Source organism: Sinohyriopsis cumingii, chromosome 10 (genome assembly GCF_028554795.1).
Source record: "Sinohyriopsis cumingii isolate HCF-2022 chromosome 10, ASM2855479v2, whole genome shotgun sequence".
In the NCBI taxonomy this organism is placed as follows: domain Eukaryota; kingdom Metazoa; phylum Mollusca; class Bivalvia; order Unionida; family Unionidae; genus Sinohyriopsis; species Sinohyriopsis cumingii.
Window position 1 is genome coordinate 113,395,621 of NC_142970.1, and position 22,818 is coordinate 113,418,438.

The following is a 22,818-nucleotide window of genomic DNA, read 5'->3' on the forward strand; positions in this document are numbered from 1 at the left end:
ATATATGATTTTGATTACACTTGGTTAATTTATACGTGCTTTCAATTACCCTTGATTGATTTATATATGATTTTAATTACACTTGGTTAATTTATACCTGCTTTCAATTACACTTGATTGATTTATATATGATTTTAATTACACTTGGTTAATTTATACGTGCTTTCAATTACCCTTGATTGATTTATATATGATTTTAATTACACTTGGTTAATTTATACGTGCTTTCAATTACCCTTGATTGATTTATATATGATTTTAATTACACTTAGTTAATTTATACGTGCTTTCAATTACACTTGATTGATTTATATATGATTTTAATTACACTTGGTTAATTTATACGTGCTTTCAATTACCCTTGATTGATTTATATATGATTTTAATTACACTTGGTTAATTTATACGTGCTTTCAATTACCCTTGATTGATTTATATATGATTTTAATTACACTTGGTTAATTTATACCTGCTTTCAATTACACTTGATTGATTTATATATGATTTTAATTACACTTGGTTAATTTATACGTGCTTTCAATTACCCTTGATTGATTGATATATGATTTTAATTACACTTGGTTAATTTATACGTGCTTTCAATTACACTTGATTGATTTATACATGATTTTAATTACACTTGGTTAATTTATACCTGCTTTCAATTACACTTGATTGATTTATACATGATTTTAATTACACTTGGTTAATTTATACGTGCTTTCAATTACACTTGATTGATTTATATATGATTTTAGTTACACTTGGTTAATGTATACGTGCTTTCAATTACACTTCATTGATTTATATATGATTTTAATTACACTTGGTTAATTTATACGTGCTTTCAATTACACTTGATTGATTTATACATGATTTTAATTACAACTGATTGATTTATATATGATTTTAATTACACTTGGTTAATTTATACGTGCTTTCAATTACACTTGGTTAATTTATATATGATTTTAATTACAACTGATTGATTTATAGTTGATTTCAGATACTGTTTACGAATATAAACGTTTTGTCGTGGCAATACAATCATTGGAAGCTCTTGTCTTGATATTACAGTCATCACAAACCATTCCCCCATATATTTCTCTTGTGACAAACATAATACAATTATAAGTAAAGTAAGGTTTTTCATACTTACGATATTTAAGAAAGCGAATATGCAAGAAAGCTATTTTCAAAATGGTATATAAACTTAAATAAAAGAAAAATAAGTTTTATTATTTATTTTATTATAACAGGGTTATTCGATGAGTAAAACCAAACAATTCGTTGAACTATGTGATATTTTGTTTTACATTACCAGCTATGGATAAGATTTCGTGTAATGTATCGTCGATATTACGTTTTTCCTTTCCCAACAATTTACTTTCAGATTATGACTCAATATGGGTTTTATTCAAATGGCACCTTTCCCCTTTTTTATAACATCAAATATAGGCACTAGATAATACACCACAATTATCAACAACATTAGCTAAACTAGAATCAGACGAAAATCGAAAGACAGTTACGTATTTATTCAGAAGCCTCTTCTACATTGCATGCCATCAGTTAATGAGTAAATTACTAAACTGCAACACACAGTACTTACCTTCATATGTAATACAGATGCAATTTACTTTCCATTCATTTTGTATGTAAAAACATATATTATAATAGGTTTCACAACGGATAAGATCGTGTTGAAGATAAATTACTATGATCTCTATGTAATACCACCGCGTCAACATTATTTGACAGTGATCTTTCTAACAGGCATATCGCGGCCATGAATGTAACATTTAAGGACCCATGCTAATACTGCATATATTATTATCTAGCTTTTAAATTAATGTGTTCAGACTAAGAACATGTGTTTGAGCTGAATATCATCTAAAGAAGGGGTGGGCAAACTATGTGCTTTCATGCGGCCCGCTAAGAGCTTTCATGCGGCCCGCCAAGGGTTTTCATGCGGCCTAGGAACAAGTCATCATTCGCACTGACTCTGTTTATGTTACTCTGTTTATCAAATAAATGTGCTTCTTTTGAAGTTTAAGTTTTCAAATATGAAGAACATATTAACAGCTGAAAATTAATTAGATGTTATTTGGAAAAACCTTTTGTTTTTGCTATTTCAAATATTAATTATTTTACTTGATGAGCTATTGCGGCCCACGACAAGTTGTATATTTGTGTATTCGGCACTTGCACTGGAAAGTTTGCCCACCTCTGATCTAAAGGAACTTCGGCTTACTAACACTTTGTTGTAAAGTTTTGACATCATCAAAAAATGACAGACAAATTATCCATACAAAGAACCAAACTAAAAATATATTTTTGTTTAAAGTTGACTGATGAAAAGTTTTTAAGAATAAATTTGCATAAATTAAAGACAGGTACATAGATGATGGATAAAGGTTTCAATGCGTACGTACATATATGACAACTTTTGACGTTTTAAAATGGCAATATGATAACTGAAGACCAATAAAAGGATCAGATAAAATAATGTCAAGCATTGTCTTTTGAAGTCAGAATGCTGAAAGTCGTTCTCCAGTAATTTCCGCAAAATTAACAAATGCCCCGCCCCCACCCCTTTGGAGAATGTCTCAGTAATCACAAAAGCAGGTGAAATTGTAAATTTATACCGAACATTTATAAACCTATTAAAGTACAGACCTAACTAAACCTTTAATAGTAACCACCATGTGAAGTGTTCAAAAATAGAAAAGAAAAAGTAATCTGATAGTCGGTGATTTCACAAATTTAGTTTTGTAAATTATGATATTTTAGCGTTGTGAGTGTTTTGCAAATTATTATATTTTAGCGTTCTGAATGTTTTGTAAATTATTATATCATAGCGTTATGGATATTTTGCAGATTATGATATATTAGCGCTGTGGATGTTTTGTGAACTGAGTAAATGCTGAATGTATGCAGTACATTTTTTTGCAAAATACGAATTTCATAAAACGCATTTTATTTTTCATCATCATTAGCAAAGTACAAAATGGTTTCTTCCAAATCCTGTGTCAAAGAAAATGAAAAAATATACTCTCCAAATTGCCAAGAAAAATATGCCCAGAAAAAAAATGTTGTACAGTGTTTGGTTTGCAATAAGATATTTTATGCACATTTTATTTACTTACATACGATAACTTTTCTCATAATGGGTGCATTTTTCTTGTGATAACAATTACCAAAATGTTTTTCTCTACTAATGTAAACTACAATCCCAAAAATATACGACAGTGTTTCCAGTTTAACAATTTTATTTTATAAAACAAACAGAATATCATGGGCATTCATTTTGCAATGGAAGACCACTTAACTACATTGCCATACGGGACAAGAAGATCATAAATAAAGCGTCACTGATTGAGCAAATTGGCCGTGGAAAATAATTACATTAAATCACTGTTTTCAAATCAGTATGATAAGATAATAGCGTCTGCATAAGAAGATTATTCGTCATGGATCGTGTGGTTGCTACAAAATGTTCTGATATGTAATGACGTAAGAACTCTTAAACCTCTGGTTACCGAGATTAGAAAACAAAATTAGTAAATATTTAACATCTCATCGATACAGTTATTATGCTGAATAGACTTGATCATCAGAGATAAATAATGCTACTACAGAACACCATACTGAGTGGATGTACAAGGGTTCAATCTAATTCATTGCACATGGTGAAACATTACGTGGGCTACATTAATGTATTATTATATTAGGCTCACAAGAATGGGTCTGCCTTTAAAGGTAGAAAGAAATGCTACGTTTCGTATAGAATGTATCCTGGGTTTTAAAAACAAAACACACAATGCATATTTTAACAGATTCAGACGGTAACTTTGTTCAAGCGAAATTATATTACTAACACACGTCTATTCATTTTGCAAAATCCTTCTCTACAATGGTTCGTACTTTATCGTTCCTCTTTGACAGATAAGAGCTTTTCTTGAGAAAATGATCTCGAAGAAGGCGAGAGAGCTTGTGGCTCCTGACTATTTTCCGAATCACTTCCGCTTCCGGTTTTCTTTCCATCAGGAGAGGTGTGAGTTTTCAAGTGTTTGCTGAGATGATCACTGCGCATGAATCTTTTATTACAAGTTGGACAACCGAATCTTTTCTCACCAGTATGTGTCCTTAAATGACGCTGTAGTTCGTCTGACCGTGTGAATCGCTTTCCACAGAAGAGCCAGTTACAGACAAATGGACGTTCACCCGTATGCCATCGAAGGTGTGCCTTTAAATGGGAGGTTTTGCCGTATACTTTACCACATCCTGGTACATGGCAGCTGTGGATATTTTTTCTCCTGAGATGAGAGCCTGCTGGACCTAATCGTTCGGCCTCCTGGCAGTTTGGACAATCACATGTCGCTCTACCCGTGTAGCGTCTCTGCGATCTTGAGCCTGTTAATGGTGATATTGCAGATCTGGACAGAAATGGACTGACAGCAGATACACTTAGATCAGTTTGAGTAGGAAGCATAGATTTGTATGAATCCTGCATGAAATGTTGATTGGCAGGCAAAAATGCAGATGGATTTGAACTAAGGGCATGACTAAGTGAATAATCCGAACTAGGGTAACTGGTGGTGATTTGGGAATGAAAACTACTGGGAGCATTAGAAACGTCTGATAACCAGTTTGATGGATTTGAGTGCATATCCCACCATGATGATGCTGAGTTCACTGATCCATGTACTTCAGGTTTTAGCCCATGATTACTGGGCATGTTTAATGACCAGGAGTCGTATAGATGTCCTGTTACACCGGCTACCCTTGAATACATATTTCCAAAATTAGAACTTCCCAATCCAGTGTCTTCGTGCATCTTTTGATTAATAGCTGATTGGCAACTATTTGTTTGAGCGTAAGAGCTTCCGCCACCTTGCGGATAAAAGAGGTCACTTCCATAAGCACCAGCACAACTGGACATTGTATTATTACGCGAGTAGCTAAGACCAGAGGTCGTCATAGAGATGGGCGGGTTCATGTGTGGCATGCGCTGTGAGGATAAAGAAATAGGACTTGGTGCGCTTACACCTGGCATAGGCTTTTTCCATGGATAAAACCCCTTGACGACTGCTGCATCTGCCAGCTGTTGGGTAGATTTGTTCGTAATCTTGCTACACTGAGCTGCTAACATTGCTAGAGGAGTACCGCATAATGGATGATGGTCCTGAAAATAAATAAATAAATAAATAAATAAATAAATAAATAAACAAATAAATGTTTTAGTTGATTAATGGCACAACAACTCGCGTAGGTTTTGTATTGTCCGGAAAAATGGAGCAGCATGAGGAAACACTATGGTAGTTAACCCCGACTGATCCGGTAGTTAGTACAGCGCATTTACCTCTGATCAATCGCAGACATATTGATAAGTATAGTACACCTACCAAAATACCTACCTGCATACACTGGCGTAAGAATCATAAACGAGGAACAAAATTGTATCACTCTGTGGCTACAGAAAGCAACATGTGTACATCACACAAAATATATTTGCATTTAGAAATAGAAATGTGTACAATGGTGATCTTTAAATCTGCATCGTTTGTATGAATTATATTTTCATCATGATGCATTCTGTTAAATTTAAAATGTTGCTATTTTACTGAACATGAAGATGGCATAGCGATTAGTGTGTGTGCGTCTGTGTCTGTGTCAAAAAACTTTCATTTAATTCTGTTTGCTTGTCTCGTGAGAGCTGTTTATTTTTTCCACAAGTCTGTGTGTGATCTTGATTTGTAACGTAGCTTCAACATGTTTACAGTCATATCGCTATGATGTCTGCAGTGTGGCAGTTTATAGTGAGGTTCAGCACTGAGACATCATGCCGGAGACATGTAGCATGATGTCCCACCCAGTCACAATATCTGACACCAGGCCTACCAGTCCTAACACTTACCTCTTAATGCTGAACGCCTAGCAAGTCAGCTCTATGTAAAATTTTTGAAAGTCTTTCGTATGACTCGGCTGGGGTTTGAACCGGCGACCTCCCGCGCCAGGGGCGGACGCTCTAACCAATTAGGCCACCGGAGCAGTCTTTCCAAAAAGAACTGTTGGTTTTAGAATGCCGACGAAATGAGAGCTAAGTGCCTATTTCGAGAACATACCGAGGCAGCTGACCTGGGTGGGTATCGAACACATCACATTTGGATCATGAATCTGACGCTCTACCAGTGGAGCTGTCAAAGCTTCCAAAGCTCCAGCTTTCTGTCTGAAATAGTTTCTCCATATGTACGTACTTTCACGCTTGATTTACTTTCTGTCTTTTATCTCCCTCAACGGAAATTTGCAAGCTTAGGATATATTCGTGAATCTCTGGCTGGATAGATGGATGGAAAGATGGACTAAGAAAAAGATGTATGTATAGGTCGCAAAATGAATGTAATGAATACGAATTAATAAATATATGAAATTTACTATTGGAAGATGAAAGCAAGCAGTTTAGAAGGTTTGTAGATAGCTAGGTAAATTGCTGGGTAAGTATTTGCCGGATGAAATCTGGCTAAACGTTATCCCCATTTACTAGATCACCGAATTAACTTAAAATGAAATGTTTAACAAAGTTGTAAATGACGTGTCATTGAATAAATAAAGTTCAAAAGTCACCTTATTTCTTGATCTACTTCGGTGGCACTGACTCAAAAAGTCGATAAGACAGTCTAATCACTGTTGAATGGATTCTCTCATTGATGAGACAAACTATATGGACACAAACTGAACAACTTAACTACTTTGAGCTTCAAAGGCTGAGTGATTCAATACGAAATACATTTTGAAGTGTTGCTTTTTTGTGGTGAAATCAAATAAAAGGATCAGGCGGTACGTTTGATCTCTAGAAAATCAAAGGAAAGACGAGCTGCTTACTAGCGTGTTTGGTGTATATTAGAATCTGATACCTGTATACGAGGCCACGCAATGTAGGGAGCACGTACATGTATGGGTTGGAACATGTAGTTGAGGTACGACAACTGTGATGTTTTGTAATTCTGCTTTTTTCTTAAAAGAACATGTCCTTTATAAAAGAGACTTTTATTATAAAAAACGAACGCGTTTTGTTTTGGTCTTTGTATCTGTTTACATACATACATACATACATACATACATACATACATACTCAAGCACATTCATAAATACACACTCTAATGCACTCAACTTAATTTTTTTTTTACGTGTTGTTGTTCAATGTCAAATGTTGCCGACAAATTCAGTGCTTGTGAATTTCGAATTCTTTCTCTTTTTCTGAATAGTTTTACCTAGGCTTTAGAAACATCGCATGTCATATGTTCCAACCCAAGGGAAGTAAAAAAGCATATATCGTATGAATGCACCCACAATCAGTCGTTAAAGTCTGTAAATATTGACTTTACAAATGAATTAACACGTTTCAAAGACCTGTACTTCACGAACCTAAAGTTTGCATCCATTGCTCTATTGCGTAAACGTCAATACCCAAATCTCCGCTGTCAACACATACACCTTTGCTTGAATTTTTTGTTCGATTTGAAAGAAGGTGAAATTTATTTTCTATTAACCACCATTTTATGCGCGATGAAAACTTCCCTAACCTGTAAAGAATGAAGGGAATAATTCTTTCACAAGGACTCCATTCCACTTCTCTCTCCCATTTGTAAAAGGGTAAAGAGTGTTGGCTGAACAATGTATTACTTTTATATGAAGCTCCTCTGTGTGATATAATTGTTGCATTTCAGATACTAGAATACAAGAGGCTGATTATCCTCCATTCGATGGAACACACACGATTTATCCCCGCCCCCATCTCTCTTCCGATAATTATCCCTAGGTCAGTTTCCTTGTGTTTGTCACTCCGTCCTTTAAATAAATTTGGTAGTTCATCTGCTGCACTGTCTGCCTCCCTCCCTCTCTTTCTCCAAACTCCCCTCCCTCTGGTTCTAAACTTCTGCCTGTCCGTCTTCCTGTCTGCCGACTTGTCTGCAGTTGTATCACTGCAGCTATTAATTGGTTCAACCAAGTCATTTTGCATAAAACTAAACAAAGTATATATACCTCATTTGGGTCGAAAGGATCACTTCCTTATGATCAAATGAATTTTCTTTTGCAGAAAGACAGTTTCACAGCGAGGAGGAAATAACACCTCAATAGTGCATATAATGACATCTTTTTATTTCTTACGTTAGGTGTGCCATTAGCGTACATTAACCTCCTACCCTTTTCACGCTATAATGACCAACGTGGCTCAAATCATAGCCTTAAATCATACAAATATATTGTCACCATTAATACTGGCCGCCATGTGTAGCCTATCCTGTGCTGAAAAATGGCGTTAAACCCTACAACAACAAATATATTGTATCACAGCGCAAACAAACGTCATTGCTACTTACAAGGTTAACAAGACAAAAGGCTAAGTTTTAAACATGTATTGATTCATTCGAAGAATAGCTGTCGTGGCGAAGCAAGAACTTGTCAGTTACTCTGAATGACACGCACGGTCGAAATGATATTCAGAGTAGTATAACTAGAAAATGCATATAGAATCCCCAAGAACTCCCGAGTTAAATCCACCGGAATTAATCGCTATTTGATATGGGGCCTCATTACTATACATCCCGAGCGGAGAAATATGGGTCAGAGACAGGTGATGCGGCTTCGCCATTGTGGAGCATTGGATACATTAGACAACCGTGCTTAATCAGGTGTGACCATTTTCATGCCAGTGTATTAGAGGCCATAAGTGATGACTCCCGCTGATACAAAAAGCATTCTTGTGCTGAAAAAGAGTTAAAGGCATGGAAGGGGACTTTCGCAGAATAAGCTTGTCTCTCTACGGGCGATTTTCAAGATTGGAAATTACTCCATGCTTGTACACTTCGACCGGGTTACAAGAAAAAAATTATGATACCGAACGTAGATGTCTGTCGCTATCGTTTGCAGTTTAATTGCAGTATTTTATTCGAACAATTATCACCTCTTTATACTCATATATGTTACAGAAGATTGTGCCACTTTGATTTCAATTCATTGATTTGTTGAAGCTCCTTATCTTTATGCTGTGAAGGTAATTGAATAAATTGTTTTATAAAGCACCGTGTTAGCAATTGAGACTTGATAAGTTGTATTGCTGACAACCATTCTTCAAAGTGGTTGAATGATCGTTATCTTTTTTTACCATGAAGCACGTTTTGTTCGTTGTTTATTCTTTTAATAGGATTATTTCGCAAACTTCACATCTAATATCAACTTCAGAGCGATACGCTAGAGTGTTTAAAAAAGCCACAATTGTAATGCATGGAACAACTGATGTCTAAATGATGGTAGCAAAGAATATGCAGATAACTGACATCAATTCACATGGCGTTTGATTGCCATAGTCCACGCGAACCTTTGACGAAAGCCCATATTTGTGAACGAAACCTCTTACTTTATAGTCCTGCATTCAAAGGGAACATACAGGTTTGAGTAAAATCGAACTTGTGGCGCTCTCCATCAGGACATCTCCATTTGACTTGTCATGGCACTCAACATGACACATACGCTGGAGTACAGCTTGCTCATGGTAGGAAAAAGAACTACTGAGACAGACTGACAAGCCAAATTTGGTGTTAGTGATCTTGTTTCTTACGTAAATCCTAAACATGAGTATCGAGTTGTTGACGGTCACGCTAATACTAGAAAAAGCGATGTAAATTGCTTGATCCATTCTTAACATGAACATCTCTTATCAAAATGTTCCTTTTGCGATCAATTATCAATTGGGTGAGAAAAAGAAGAAACACAAAGAGTGGAAGAATGGGAAAAATAAGAAAATAGCCGGCAAGAAGATGGAGAGATGGAACGAGGAGTATAATAAGACACTTTATATTTTACCATTATTCTCGTTAAAAAAAATCCAAAGTATTTAAAAAGTAGGCGTAGGTGAGCGTATATGTTCGTTTATTTAGTTTATCAGCGTTTTGAAAAATTCGGTTTTCTTTTTTTACAGCTGAATAAGTTGTAGAAATGGCCCAATGTCATATCCGCTAAAAATAGACATTTGACCTTTCAACCATGAATACATTCGGATGTAATAATGTCGGCTTATTACATATTAAAGCGGAGAAAGTACCGGGTGTAATGAGGTTGACATTTTGAGAAAACGCTAATCTTGATCGCCAGTGCCCTCCAGCGGCGTCCCCTGTTGCTAATAAGAGGAATCAACTGACCCTTTATTCACGCATGAGGAATAAAGGCGATTGATTAATACAACTATTAAGATATTTTGCTGAAATAATTCTCTAAATAGCATTTATTTGGTATATTTTTTCCAAATAGTAATCAGTGTACAATTAAAAATGTGGGTTATAATATTATAAATAAGAATAAAGATTTTTTATAGTTAGGAAACAGATGTTCAAGAAACACGATTTATATTGATTACGACAATGGAAGCTAACTGTTACATTAGGATGATTCATTTGCTTTACATAACATACATGATAATACCCGAAACAACCCAAAGCTAGTGTTAGATGTAATACAGGATAATATCCGAAAAAAAAAAATCCGAAGCTAATGTTACATGTATTAAAGGATAATACTCGAAACAGTCCGAAACTAATATGTGTATATGATACAGGATACTGCTCAAAACAACCCAGAGCAAGTAATGCTGGATTGCATTTCTCGCTTTGTTTCTAGCTTTGGAGGGTTGGTATTGAGTAATAGACATGGTACAGCCCCATATCAGTATAATATAGATGGCAAAAACCCTTATCAGCTTAATATGGGTGGTACAAACCCGTATCAGTATAATATAGATGGCAAAAACCCTTATCAGCTTAATATGGGTGGTACAAACCCGTATCAGTGTAATAGGATTCTTTTAATGCCGTATTTGTGTAACAAGTATGGTACAATCCCGTATCAGCTCACAAAGGATGGTACAACCCCGTATAAGCATAATAGGGTTACCTCAAGTGAACATGTAAAAGGTTTATAATAGTCTAAAATATAAATTCTTTAGGGTATGTTCCTTTGTTTTTCAGCATAGTTAAATTTACAAGTGATTTTTAAGATTCTGTTTTAGTCTTATGTGAAGATATCATACTAATGTAAGACAGAAACAATGCATTTTGAATATAGTTCTTTCTAGACAGGTTTCTGTTTAGGTCTGCATGGTTTGAAACGTAGAGGAGCATACAATGAAGGTGACGTAATCAAAACCAGTGTTGTTTTTGTTCGTCTATTTATTGTTCTCACGTGGCACTACTGAAGCGGAAGAGAGCATAATCTAACGGCAGTAGCAAAGATCATCCGATTACAGTATTTGTCTTTACAACGTTTCTTCCAACTGAATCTAGTACTGTGACGAGCGAGATGATACGTTTCTTATTTCTGAAAATCGCGTTTTGACCATCAAACCACAGCGCAGGTGTTTTAGTTTCTCTGTGATTAGTGATTAAATACTACAGAATGGCTAACCATCCATTTGGTGCAGAAAAGAGAAGGCAACGTATTGAAAATTGATCATCGAATCACATATGTATAAATCAGACTGAACTAATAATGAAACATTTTAGATAAACTAGAAAATTCACTTTCTCGTTTCGATTTAGTTTTGCCAATCAATTGTGAAGACGCTATAAAATTTTGATGAAGCCATGCTTTTAATATTTAGTTAGCATACATTTTAATCTCAGAACCTGCAAAACAGGTCAAAAGAAACCTTCAGCAAAATATGTGTTTGCTTCTTCTTCATGCGAAATGGTCTCACATGAATGAATAACAAGAGTTGGGGAAAAATCTCCATTACTTATTTTTCTAAGGTTCTAAACTTTGAATGCCATAAATAGGTGTGTAATAGTAAAATACCCGTCACTATATATGATCAAGCCAAATACATAATCTTATTTCTGTTTTGTTGATATCCTGTATTTATTATTTATTCATGTCCAAATTTATAAACATTGCATAACAGAGTTCCGTCTTTTGATAAACACATTCATATCCAAATTTGTAAAGTTGTCATGACAGGGTTCCGTATGTTGATGAAATGTACTAACTATACGTGTATCTAAATTTATATATATATTTGACAAAATTACCAGTGGCCGCTAATTTGTCATCCAAGCCTGCAAATTCCTCCCATTTTTAGTGTTTGCTTTTGAGTCTATTTTTGTCTTTTTCTTTCTCTGTCATCACATTTAGGGTTCATCACGGTTAGTTTGCAGCTAATCGTGATAAACTCGGATCTTATTACGTATTCCGTTTTCAAGAGTAACAGCAGGTGGGTTTATCCCACTTCCCTGAGTAATACCCTTTCCAACCTGTTTAGTAGTACACAGTCTTGCCTTTTTCTTTTTTCTCTCTGGGTCTACAACGGTCCATGAGGAGAAGAGAACCAAATGGAAACATAATCAGAGACAGACATAAACCATCAGCTCCCTTAGGTCAGCGGGTCTGGGTGTCAGAAAGCGGGGAACATACTAATCAATGAGTGGTGTTAAGCTGGGTGCTAGCAAGATGAAGGATCTCATGTTTTCGTGACAGAGGTAAAGGCCTCAGTGATCAAAGACTTCCCACTAATTCGGCCTACTGAATGTTTGCAGGTGTTTTGAAGATCTCATGTGTTTACTACAGTGAACTGAAATATGAAGGGCACGGAACTAATTGGTCATGCTAAAATGTTTCTCAAATTCCCAAAATTATGAAGGCACAGTTTACACATGGAAGAATAATAATATATTTATCGTGTACGTTTGATATATAAACTAATGGTACAGAAGACCAATATACAATTGCTGTGTTTTTACAGATTTGATGAACTGCGACATCATGCATCCGGGTTACAGGTGGCTTCTATTTGTATAGAATGTATGGCTCAAGGAGCCCCCTTTAAACCACAAGGAGCCTCCTTTAAACCCCATACAATATGTTACCGCAGTAGAATGACAAGAAACAAAGTACTCAAGTGTAAAAACACATAATCCAACGTTTGAGCACTTTTCATCCTATTTCGAATAGCATATTATGAGCTTGAAGAATACGGCAGAATTTCGAACGTTTGGGGGGAGGGGAGGAAACACTACTCTTGATTTCCGAATGTTGTCATAGAAAAATATTCGTGATTAGCGCAAGATTCAAAATATTTAATTTTTTTATCTGCTTTGTCAAATCTGAAAAGAAGCGTGTGTGCGTGTCTGTGTTTGTGTGTGTGTTTGTGTGTGTGTGAGAGAGAGAGAGAGAGACAGACAGACAGACAAACAGACATACAGAGAGAGAGAGAGAACACGAAAGTAAAACAAACACAAGAACACTTATAGCAACTATATACACCACGATATGTTATACTTAGTTCCATCAAACGTTGGATTCTCAGGAAATATAAATGTGAGGCAATCAGGTAAAAATAAATTACACGGTGAATTAGATAAATGTGAAATGTTCAGGTAAAATAGTTTATTACATTGTGAATTATATATGTGAATTATTTAGATCATGTTGTACGATATGCACACAATTCACGTACCGAATAGTCGTAATAAATGCACAGTGTGACACAACAGGAAAACCATCTGCAAACTAGCTCATGTATTGGCCGAATTCTGCTCAGGAAGGCTAATTTCAACAGAGCTAGTTAAACTTGAATTATAAAGATGTTCGCTCTAGAAGTTTTTTCGGAGTACATTGATAACATTTACTAACTAAACGGAGGACAATACAAAGCGAGCATGCAAGGGTCATAGATGCAAATAGAAAGCGCTATATTATTAAACTAATTCGGGTTCACTTCGACAAATCCAATAACAGGGATAGCGGTCCTTCACTAAAAATGGATTAATGTCTAAAAAAAGAAGCTAAGATGTAAGTAAACCTATAAAGGAAAGTTAACACAATAATGGCCATATGGTGCTGATTAAATATAAAGTTCTAAAAATGTAAATATAAAAACTTGCATACATGTTTTAAAAGATAGACACATCCGTATAAATAGAAATAACACCTTATACGTATATAATCAGGCACACATGGATCGAACAGGAGAAATGCATTTAATTGAGGGGGGAAGATCGTTCTTTTCTTTAAAAAAAATCCCAAAAATTCAAACACTTTAAGGACGACTATCGTGTTAAATTTGTAACACTGATTCACAATGGGCAAAAGGGTATCCCATAAATAAGTTCATACCAGTAATATTATTTGCATATTTTAGTGTTTTATCGTACGTCGTCCTGTTACTTGTGTTTGTGTGTTTATTTGCGTGTTTGCAAAGTACAATGATAAAAATAAAAGTCGACTACACGTCATTGTTCTTAAGTGCTTTATCATTCCCATTTCAAGTTGACTTAAGTTCGTCACATAGTAGCTTTAAAATGCATTTTCTCTCCGTATAAGAATATATTTACACATGAAAATATGCACTGGGTCTTTCTATTCTCGGCGTTTTAACTGTATTGAATTCGATTGATTTTAAATGAAATATTTTGTTAAAATGATCAATATAATGCATAGGAATTTCCGTTTTATAATAACGCAACCGTAGTTTGTTGACGTAGTTTCACCCAGATTTTATACCTCAATTTAAGAGACGATCCATCGCACACAATCTAGGGAGTGTCAGCAAATGTTGAATTAAAAATACAAGCCAGCTGAAATCTCTATGGAATGTAAATAAATTTATATCAGGTGATTTTACTCATTACTGTCATTGGAGAAAAACTTGAAATGTTTCATTTAACTATTAATCCAAAGCCCGTATAATAATAATAATAATAATAATAATAATAATAATAATAATAGTTTCAGTGAGAAAGACGATGCATATATTACCAGAAAATAAACGCAACAACGTTTAGGACGTAATCTTTAAAATTAAGAGTGTTTGTACTTTTCCTGAATCGTATACCTATAATATTTTTTAATGTACTTTTCTCAGATGGACTATAGAGTGAATTTTATATCTATAATATTTTTATATGTACTTGTCTCAGCTGAACTAAACACTGGATTTTATATTTATAATATTTTTATATATATATTTGTCTCAGATGGACTATAGAGTGAATTTTATACCTATAATATTTTTATATGTACTTGTCTCAGCTGGACTAAACACTGGATTTTATATTTATAATATTTTTATATGTACTTGTCTCAGATGGACTATACAGTGAATTTTATACCTATAATATTTTCATTTGTACTTGTCTCATATTGACAATACACTGAATGTTATACCTATAATAGTTTTATATGTATTTGTCTCAGATGGACTATACAGTGAATTGTCTATCTATAATATTTTATAAGTACTTGTCTCAGATGGACTATACAATGGATTTTATACCAATAATAGTTTTATATGTATATGTCTCAGATGGACTATACAGTGAATTTTATATCTATAATATTTTCATTTGTACTTGTCTCATATTGACTATATACAGAATATTATACCTATAATAGTTTTATATGTATTTGTCTCAGATGGACTATACAGTGAATTGTCTATCAATAATATTGTTATATGTACTTGTCTCAGATGGACTATACAATGGATTTTATACCAATAATAGTTTTATATGTACTGGTCTCGGATGGACAATACAGTGAATTTTATAACTGTAATTGTTTTACATGTACTGGTCTCAGTTGGACTATACAGCGAATTTTATACCTGTAATTGATTTTATATATACTGGTCTCAGATGGACTATACAGTGAATTTTTAACAATAATTAGCAATGCAATATCAGAGAAAAACTCGACTATTATGTTTTGATATTGAATTTCCATCCATCAGTCAACTAAGATTTCCGTCAAATGCAATGAAGCTAACGAGTTCAAAATCTGCCTCATATGCATTAGAAATAATTAACAAATTAGATGATCATGTGTTATCTCTCTACCACCGGAGACGTGGGTGACTAAAATACAATGATAGGTCCAAAAAGGGTTGTGATTATTGCTATTAATGTCCCTTAAGTACCTTCTTTACAGTAATTTGATAGTAAGATATACAACTACACAGTGTTTACATCAACCACATAATTTGTCCGAGGGTCCCAGTCGACCAAATAACCCAACGATTTACTTGCTCCTGCACTGGATCACCCCGCCGGCCGAAAATTATCGCCGGCAACGAGGTGAACCATGAGCATCACACCAAATGATGGGGGGAATTCTAATGATTTCTTCAATCTATCTGATTTTAAGATTTCTTAATCAGTCGGAATGGCTTCTTCTATAAGGGGAAACCAATCGGGTGGAAGTTTTGGCGTTCTACTGATCAACTACAGCGGCAAAGGTCAATTATGATAGGTTAAAGCCAGTAGAGTTAGGGTTGTTTGCCACGATTAAAAAAGAGTGTAAGATATAATTAACCTTCAAGAACACTATCCTTCTGAAACGGGTTTCAACTACCCGTGCATAATGATAATAGTCTCTGTGATTTTGTATCAAAATGTAGGGGTCAGTGAGGTCGATTGTTTATGGAAATGGACACTAATGTTTGTGATTTGTTCGAAAGAAGATAACAGATTTTGCGCCCACTGATCAACTTAAGTTTGTTGTAAATTTAATTATGTCTACCAATGAACTGAGGTACGAGCAAACAGAACAAGAAACAAAACTCACTAAAGATTTGGTGTATATAGTTACCATGCCAACTACAGGTCATTATTTTATACAGTAGATGCAACAACGGGAATCAAACTCCATCTTTTATATAAAAAACCAAACATTGGGGTTGGGTAATAGCTTTACACGAATCAATACCCTGAATCAATTCAAAATTTAAAAGATCATTGTAGGAACATATTAACCGACTAAAACAACAAATAAATGAGTGAAATAATAACTACAGAATCCACAAGATGCCTCACTGAACTATAAAGTGTGCACGATGCAGTACTAAACTTTAAATGTATATGACGCAGTATTGCATTATACAACATGCAGTACTAAATGGTAAACTGCACCGAATGCAGTACTGAAAGATAAAATGCAGTACAGCAGGATGAAATGTAAAAGATGCGGTACGATACTGTACTATAAAATGGACACTTACTAGAAACTATTCAGTACTGTACAATACAATGTACAAGATGCCGTACTGAATTAAAAAATGTACTGGATGCAGTATTGCACTGTAAAGTGCACTAGATGCAGTATTTCCTTGTACAATGCACACTATGCAATACTTAACTATACAGTTCACAAGATGCAGTACTAATTTGAACACGCACAGGTGTAGTGTCATGCTATAGATTGCACTATACAACTGTATACCACAGTACCGAATTATAACATGTACACGATGCAGTACAGAGCTATAAAATGCACACAATGCAGTACAGAGCGATAACATGTACCCGATGCAGTACAGGGCTATACAATCTAACCGATGCAGTACAGAGCTATAACATGTACACGATACAGCACAGAACGATAACATGTACACGATGCAGTGCATAGCTATAAAAATACCCGATGCAGTACAGACCTCTAACAGGTACACGATGCATTACAGAGCTATAACATGTACACGATGCAGTACAGAATTATAACATATACACGATGCAGAAAAGAGCTATAAAATGCACCCTATGCAGTACAGGGCTATAACATGTACCGGATGCAGTACAGGGCTATACAATGTACACGACGCAGTACAGATCTATAACATGTACCCGATGAAGTACAGAACTATAAAATGTACCCAATGCAAGAGCGAGCTATAACATGTACACGATACAGCACAGGGCTATAAATGTACAGAACTATAAAATGTACACGATACAGTACAGAGATATAAAATGTAGGCGATGCAGTACACAACTATAACATGTACCCGATGCAGTACAGGGCTATAAAATGTACACGATGTAGTACAGAGGTATACAATGTACACGATGCAGTACAGAGCTATAAAATGTACATGTTGCAGTAAAGAGTTATACAATGTACCAGATGCAGTACAGAGCTGTTACATGTACCCGATGCTGTACATGGCTATAAAATGTACACGATGTAAACAGAGCTATAAAATGTACACGATGCAGTACATAGCTATACAATGTACACGAGACAGTACAGAGCTATAACATGTACTCGATGCAACACCGAGCTATAACATGTACACGATGCAACACAGAGCTATAAAATGTACCCGATGCAGTACAGAGCTATAAAATGTATCCGACGCAGTACAGTGCTATAAAATATACCTGATGCAGTTCAGAGCTATAAAATGTATCCGATGCAGTACAGAGCTATACAATGCACCCGATGCAGTACAGAGCTATATAATGTATCCGATGGAGTACAGAGCTATGGCATTTACCCGATGCAGTACGGAGCTATAAAATGTACCTGATGCAGTACAGAGCTATAAAATGTACCCGAAGCAATATAATGTACCCGATGCAGTACAGAGCTATAAAATGTACCCGATGCAGTACAGAGCTATAAAATGTACCCGATACAGTTCAGAGCTATAAAATGTACCCGATGCAGTACAGAGCTATAAAATGTACCGATGCAGTACAGAGCTATAAAATGTACCCGATACAGTACAGAGCTATAAAATGCTGAGGCATGTAATATAATTCCCGATAGTTTCTTCCATTTTTATAATCATTAAGGTGACAAGCAGTGTCTCTACTATTGTTCACCTTAATATATAAACTCTTAGGATTCTTAAGTATTTGCTTTTAAGTGTTTTTGGTTTTCTATTTATTTTATTATAAAAATAAGTATCCGAGTCCATCATCACAACATTGATATTTTAATATCATAGATTTCGTTCTTCGTAAGAAATTCGAAGTCCTAATCTGTAACGTTAATTTAAGGCTATAATTAAAAACTAAAATAACTCCAAGTACATAAAGGTCAATTTCGTAGCTTGATAATTTCTATTTCTTTTCTTTGGGACTACAAAGTCACTGTTGCGGAAGTTTATCAGATTCTAGATGAATATTTTGAAAATTGTGATTGGTTTTCTCTCCATTTTAACGGAGCCAGCGTGAATAATACGATTGAAAAATGTGTGCTTGTTTTACTGCTAAAACAACAATGATTTTATTCTGGATCAGTGAATATTTTGCTTGCGTACGTAAACGAATTTTAACTGTCTATGAGAGAGAGAGAGAGAGAGAGAGAGAGAGAGAGAGAGAGAGCATGACTAGAAATAGCTAAGCTGGAAATATACCAAAAACATCAAGAGTTTTGATTTAGAAATTTGAAACATAAATAATTTTGAGGATGGTTTAAGTGACCAGGGAGACATTTTATAAATTATGAATCTAAAATATCATTCACATGCTGTTGATGCTAACACTACTAATACTGACGCAAATGAGGATGGTAATAATAATAATAATAATAATAATAATACTAATAATAATAACAATAATAATAATAAAAATAATATTAATAATTATAATAATAATAATGATAATAAAAATATTAATAATTATAAAAATAACAATGATAATAGCAATAATAATAAAGGTAGAAAAAGAATTTTCAGAAATGATAATTAATTTTGATCCAATGCACTAGAAAGATGCATTCTTTTCCTCCTTGAAATGATATAATCACATTAGAAAAACATGTTTACTATCAGCAAGTAAGATGATGGCAATTTTATAATTTTATCCGGAGATCAATTTTAATTTTTTTATTTTTTATTTCGGCAAAATGGATACTACACAATTCATGAAACTACCAAAATGTTACGCTATTGAAGTTAAGCAGCTTTTTAAAAAAATCTGAAGATTTAAAAAGAAATGTGATTAGTTGATTACTTGTCACGATATAATGAAATAGAATAAGATAGGACGGACAAACGGAGGGAATAGATGTAATGATTTATCAAACCTATGGAACGTAAACTGATGTAACAGAATTTATACGAAAATACTAGTTTATACGAAATGTAAACAAATATACTCATCAATTAAAATTGTGAAGGCTGACTATAACAGGCTAAGACACATACTGATTATACAAGGATAGATAGATAGATAGATAGATAGATAGATAGATAGATAGATAGATAGATAGATAGATAGATATGTAGATAGGTAGGTAGGTAGATAGATAGATATATACATAGATAGATAGGTAGGTAGGTAGATAGATAGATAGACAGACAGACAGACAGACAGACAGACAGACAGACAGACAGATAGATAGATAGATAGATAGATAGATAGATAGGTAGGTAGGTAGGTAGGTAGGTAGGTAGGTAGGTAGATAGATAGATAGGTAGGTAGGTAGGTAGGTAGGTAGATAGAGATAGATAGAGAGAGAGAGAGATAGAGATAGATAGACAGACAGATATATATATATATATATATATATATATAGAGAGAGAGAGAGAGAGAGAGAGAGAGAGAGAGAGTTGCATGGACGGATGGACAGACCGACAGACAGAAAGGTGGATGGTCGGGTTGAAGGAAGAACAAACGGAAAAGGAACCACTGTTCATGGACCGATGCATTTTAATATTACATATTCAGTGTACACCAATTCCCTGGCTTGATTGCCTATAGAACAAAACTCTTTGTGAAAAATATATTAACGCTGTTTTCAAACTGCATTTGAATGGAGTTTCTTAGTAAACATGTCGTACACAACGGGCACGGAACGTGACACAAACCCGATTCTTTGTTTAAACAATTAACATTTTTATAATTTTAACACTACTTCAGGCTGAAACGCAAGCCTATCCCATGCAGGACCATTATTTTGGGTTTTTTTTCTTCATGCTTTATATGTTTATACTAAAGAGCTTTAAAACAATATTTACCTTCCATGAATAAATTCTAGAAGGTCAGCGCGATGCGTCATGTACGGTGTCATGAAATGCAGTGCAGTGGGGAATTTAGAAGTGGTTCGGATATACATTCGCCCCTCCCCCTTAAAATTTAAATAGGACACGATACAGTGAAAAACGGTAATAGTTGACCAGTACAACATGAACCACCCCACCCCTATCCACTTCTATAAATCAAAGCCCCGTTGAAAAATCCTGAATCTACCTCAATAATGGTGACATTTAGTTTCATAATTCTACTGATATTTGACAGATATTAATACGCTTAATTCTTACAGAGCCGAGGAAATGCCGCTCGATTATCAATCGTTAAGTTCTGATTTTAAGTATCTTAGACGAGGTTTAAGGAAACAAAAACTCACCCCAAGCATAGTGGTAGCCATTCTTCTACTCAGGAACAGATATATGGCTTTTAATTCATCTAAATCCCTTAATTTTGAATGGCTGGATGTTTGACTTCAAGTGTTGTAAACAGGCACACTCTGCCTACCACAACTACTCAATCGTCTGCTTCATTTTTACTTAATCGCTGTGGGACGCATCCACAGCCAATAAAAGGCGGGTTTATGGAAAGCCCACTTTCATTATCCAATACTATTCGACGTTACAGATGTAATCCTGGGACGTGCTGCTCGAGATAATTGGATGTTACAGTTGGCTTGCCCGTCCTCCCTCGCTTTAATAAGGGGCGGTGTGAAGAGTTTTTGAAGGATTTGATTGAAATGTGTAATAATGGGGTATTACTACGCACATTATCTTATCAGTGATCAGCCCTAACCAATGAGTACCTGCGAACTATTTAATTAATTTGTAAGATACCGTGAAGATAACATCGCATGGGCTCGTGACCAAAACCAAGCATTTTAATATACCGTATTTGGTCTCATTAAAGTAAACAGTTTCAGTTGTACTATATTTTCGATCCCTAATTAGCATTTGTATGCTTTGGTTTTTATTATGATCCTTTTTAAACGAACAGCGTCGTGTGCCAAGTTTTAAATAGATGGAGTTTTGTAGGAAACGTCATATCGAAAATAAATCATGTAAAAATACGTTTGACAGCACTACAGTGCCTCTCGGCTTGTACTATAATTCATTTTAGAAGGAACTTTCAATAGTCATATGTAGTAATTATAAACTGAACAGCTTTTACCGTTATAGCCGCTTATAAGTCGAATCCAATTGCAAGCAGTACAGACCCCGATCTACGTAGCATAATGCGTTGGTAAATCTGTGTGTATGTAGCTTGTTAGGAGTAGAACAACCAAAATACATCCTGACCACCTACCGGCCCATTATGCAACGTCAGGTCAGTGACTATGTTGTTTGCAGTTGGACTTGACTTATACGCGAGTACCTACGGTTATTATTTTAATTGAAATGATGACGAAACTGGTCCTGATGTTAAAGTTCATTGTTGAATTTCCTTTAAAAGCTAAACTAGTTTTGCCTTGATTATTTTCCAAGAGATGCCAAAAATCGTGTCTCCCAAAAGATTTCAATGTGGAGACCGAAAACAAGCGAAACCAGATATGATTTGGATTATATCGTCCTCCAATCTTTATCAGAGGTGTCTTTTTTTTTACTATCTTGTGTCCTCGTATTTCATTTATATTGGGTTTAGCCCTTTTGATTTCTAATTTCTAATATTTTAAGCGCCGTATCGTACTTCAATAAACATTTGTAAAAAAAACGAATTAATTACTTGCATTATTAAATGTACAGACAGAAGGACTTATGAAACTTTCTTTTCTTTCATTTAACTACCAACCAGCTATTTAATGTGATCCTGTTGAAACTGGTAGCGATATTAGCGTGGACTGGAAATGATTGAAGGAATAGAATCAGGTACTAAGAGTTGAACCTATTAATATGTATTGTATGTCAAGTAAGTGAGTTTATCGGACTTTATATCCTTGATAGAATAAAAGAGACCACCAGAGATGTTGCACACGTATACCACATGCATAATAAAAGTCTCATTTGGTCAGCCAAGT

At 34.8% G+C, this 22,818-nt stretch overlaps 1 protein-coding gene across 1 annotated transcript; it reads right to left on the reverse strand.

Moving 5' to 3' along the window:
* Positions 1 to 1,523: 1,523 nt before the first annotated feature.
* On the reverse strand, positions 1,524 to 21,324 carry LOC149791045 (transcription factor Sp9-like). Its single transcript, XM_089972954.1, has 2 exons — positions 21,184 to 21,324; positions 1,524 to 5,188 (listed from the first exon to the last, which is right to left on the reverse strand). Exons 1-2 carry the CDS (start codon positions 21,202 to 21,204, stop codon positions 3,929 to 3,931), a joined length of 1,281 nt encoding a protein of 426 aa, XP_089829080.1. The 5' UTR covers positions 21,205 to 21,324; the 3' UTR covers positions 1,524 to 3,928.
* Positions 21,325 to 22,818: the final 1,494 nt, after the last annotated feature.

Coding starts and splice junctions, on each gene's coding strand:
- LOC149791045 (XM_089972954.1), bottom strand. CDS start 21,204: ATGGCTACCACTATGCTTGGG. Junction 5,189..21,183: donor TGGCTACCACTATGCTTGGG/GTGAGTTTTTGT, acceptor ATTTATTTTCAG/GACCATCATCCATTATGCGG.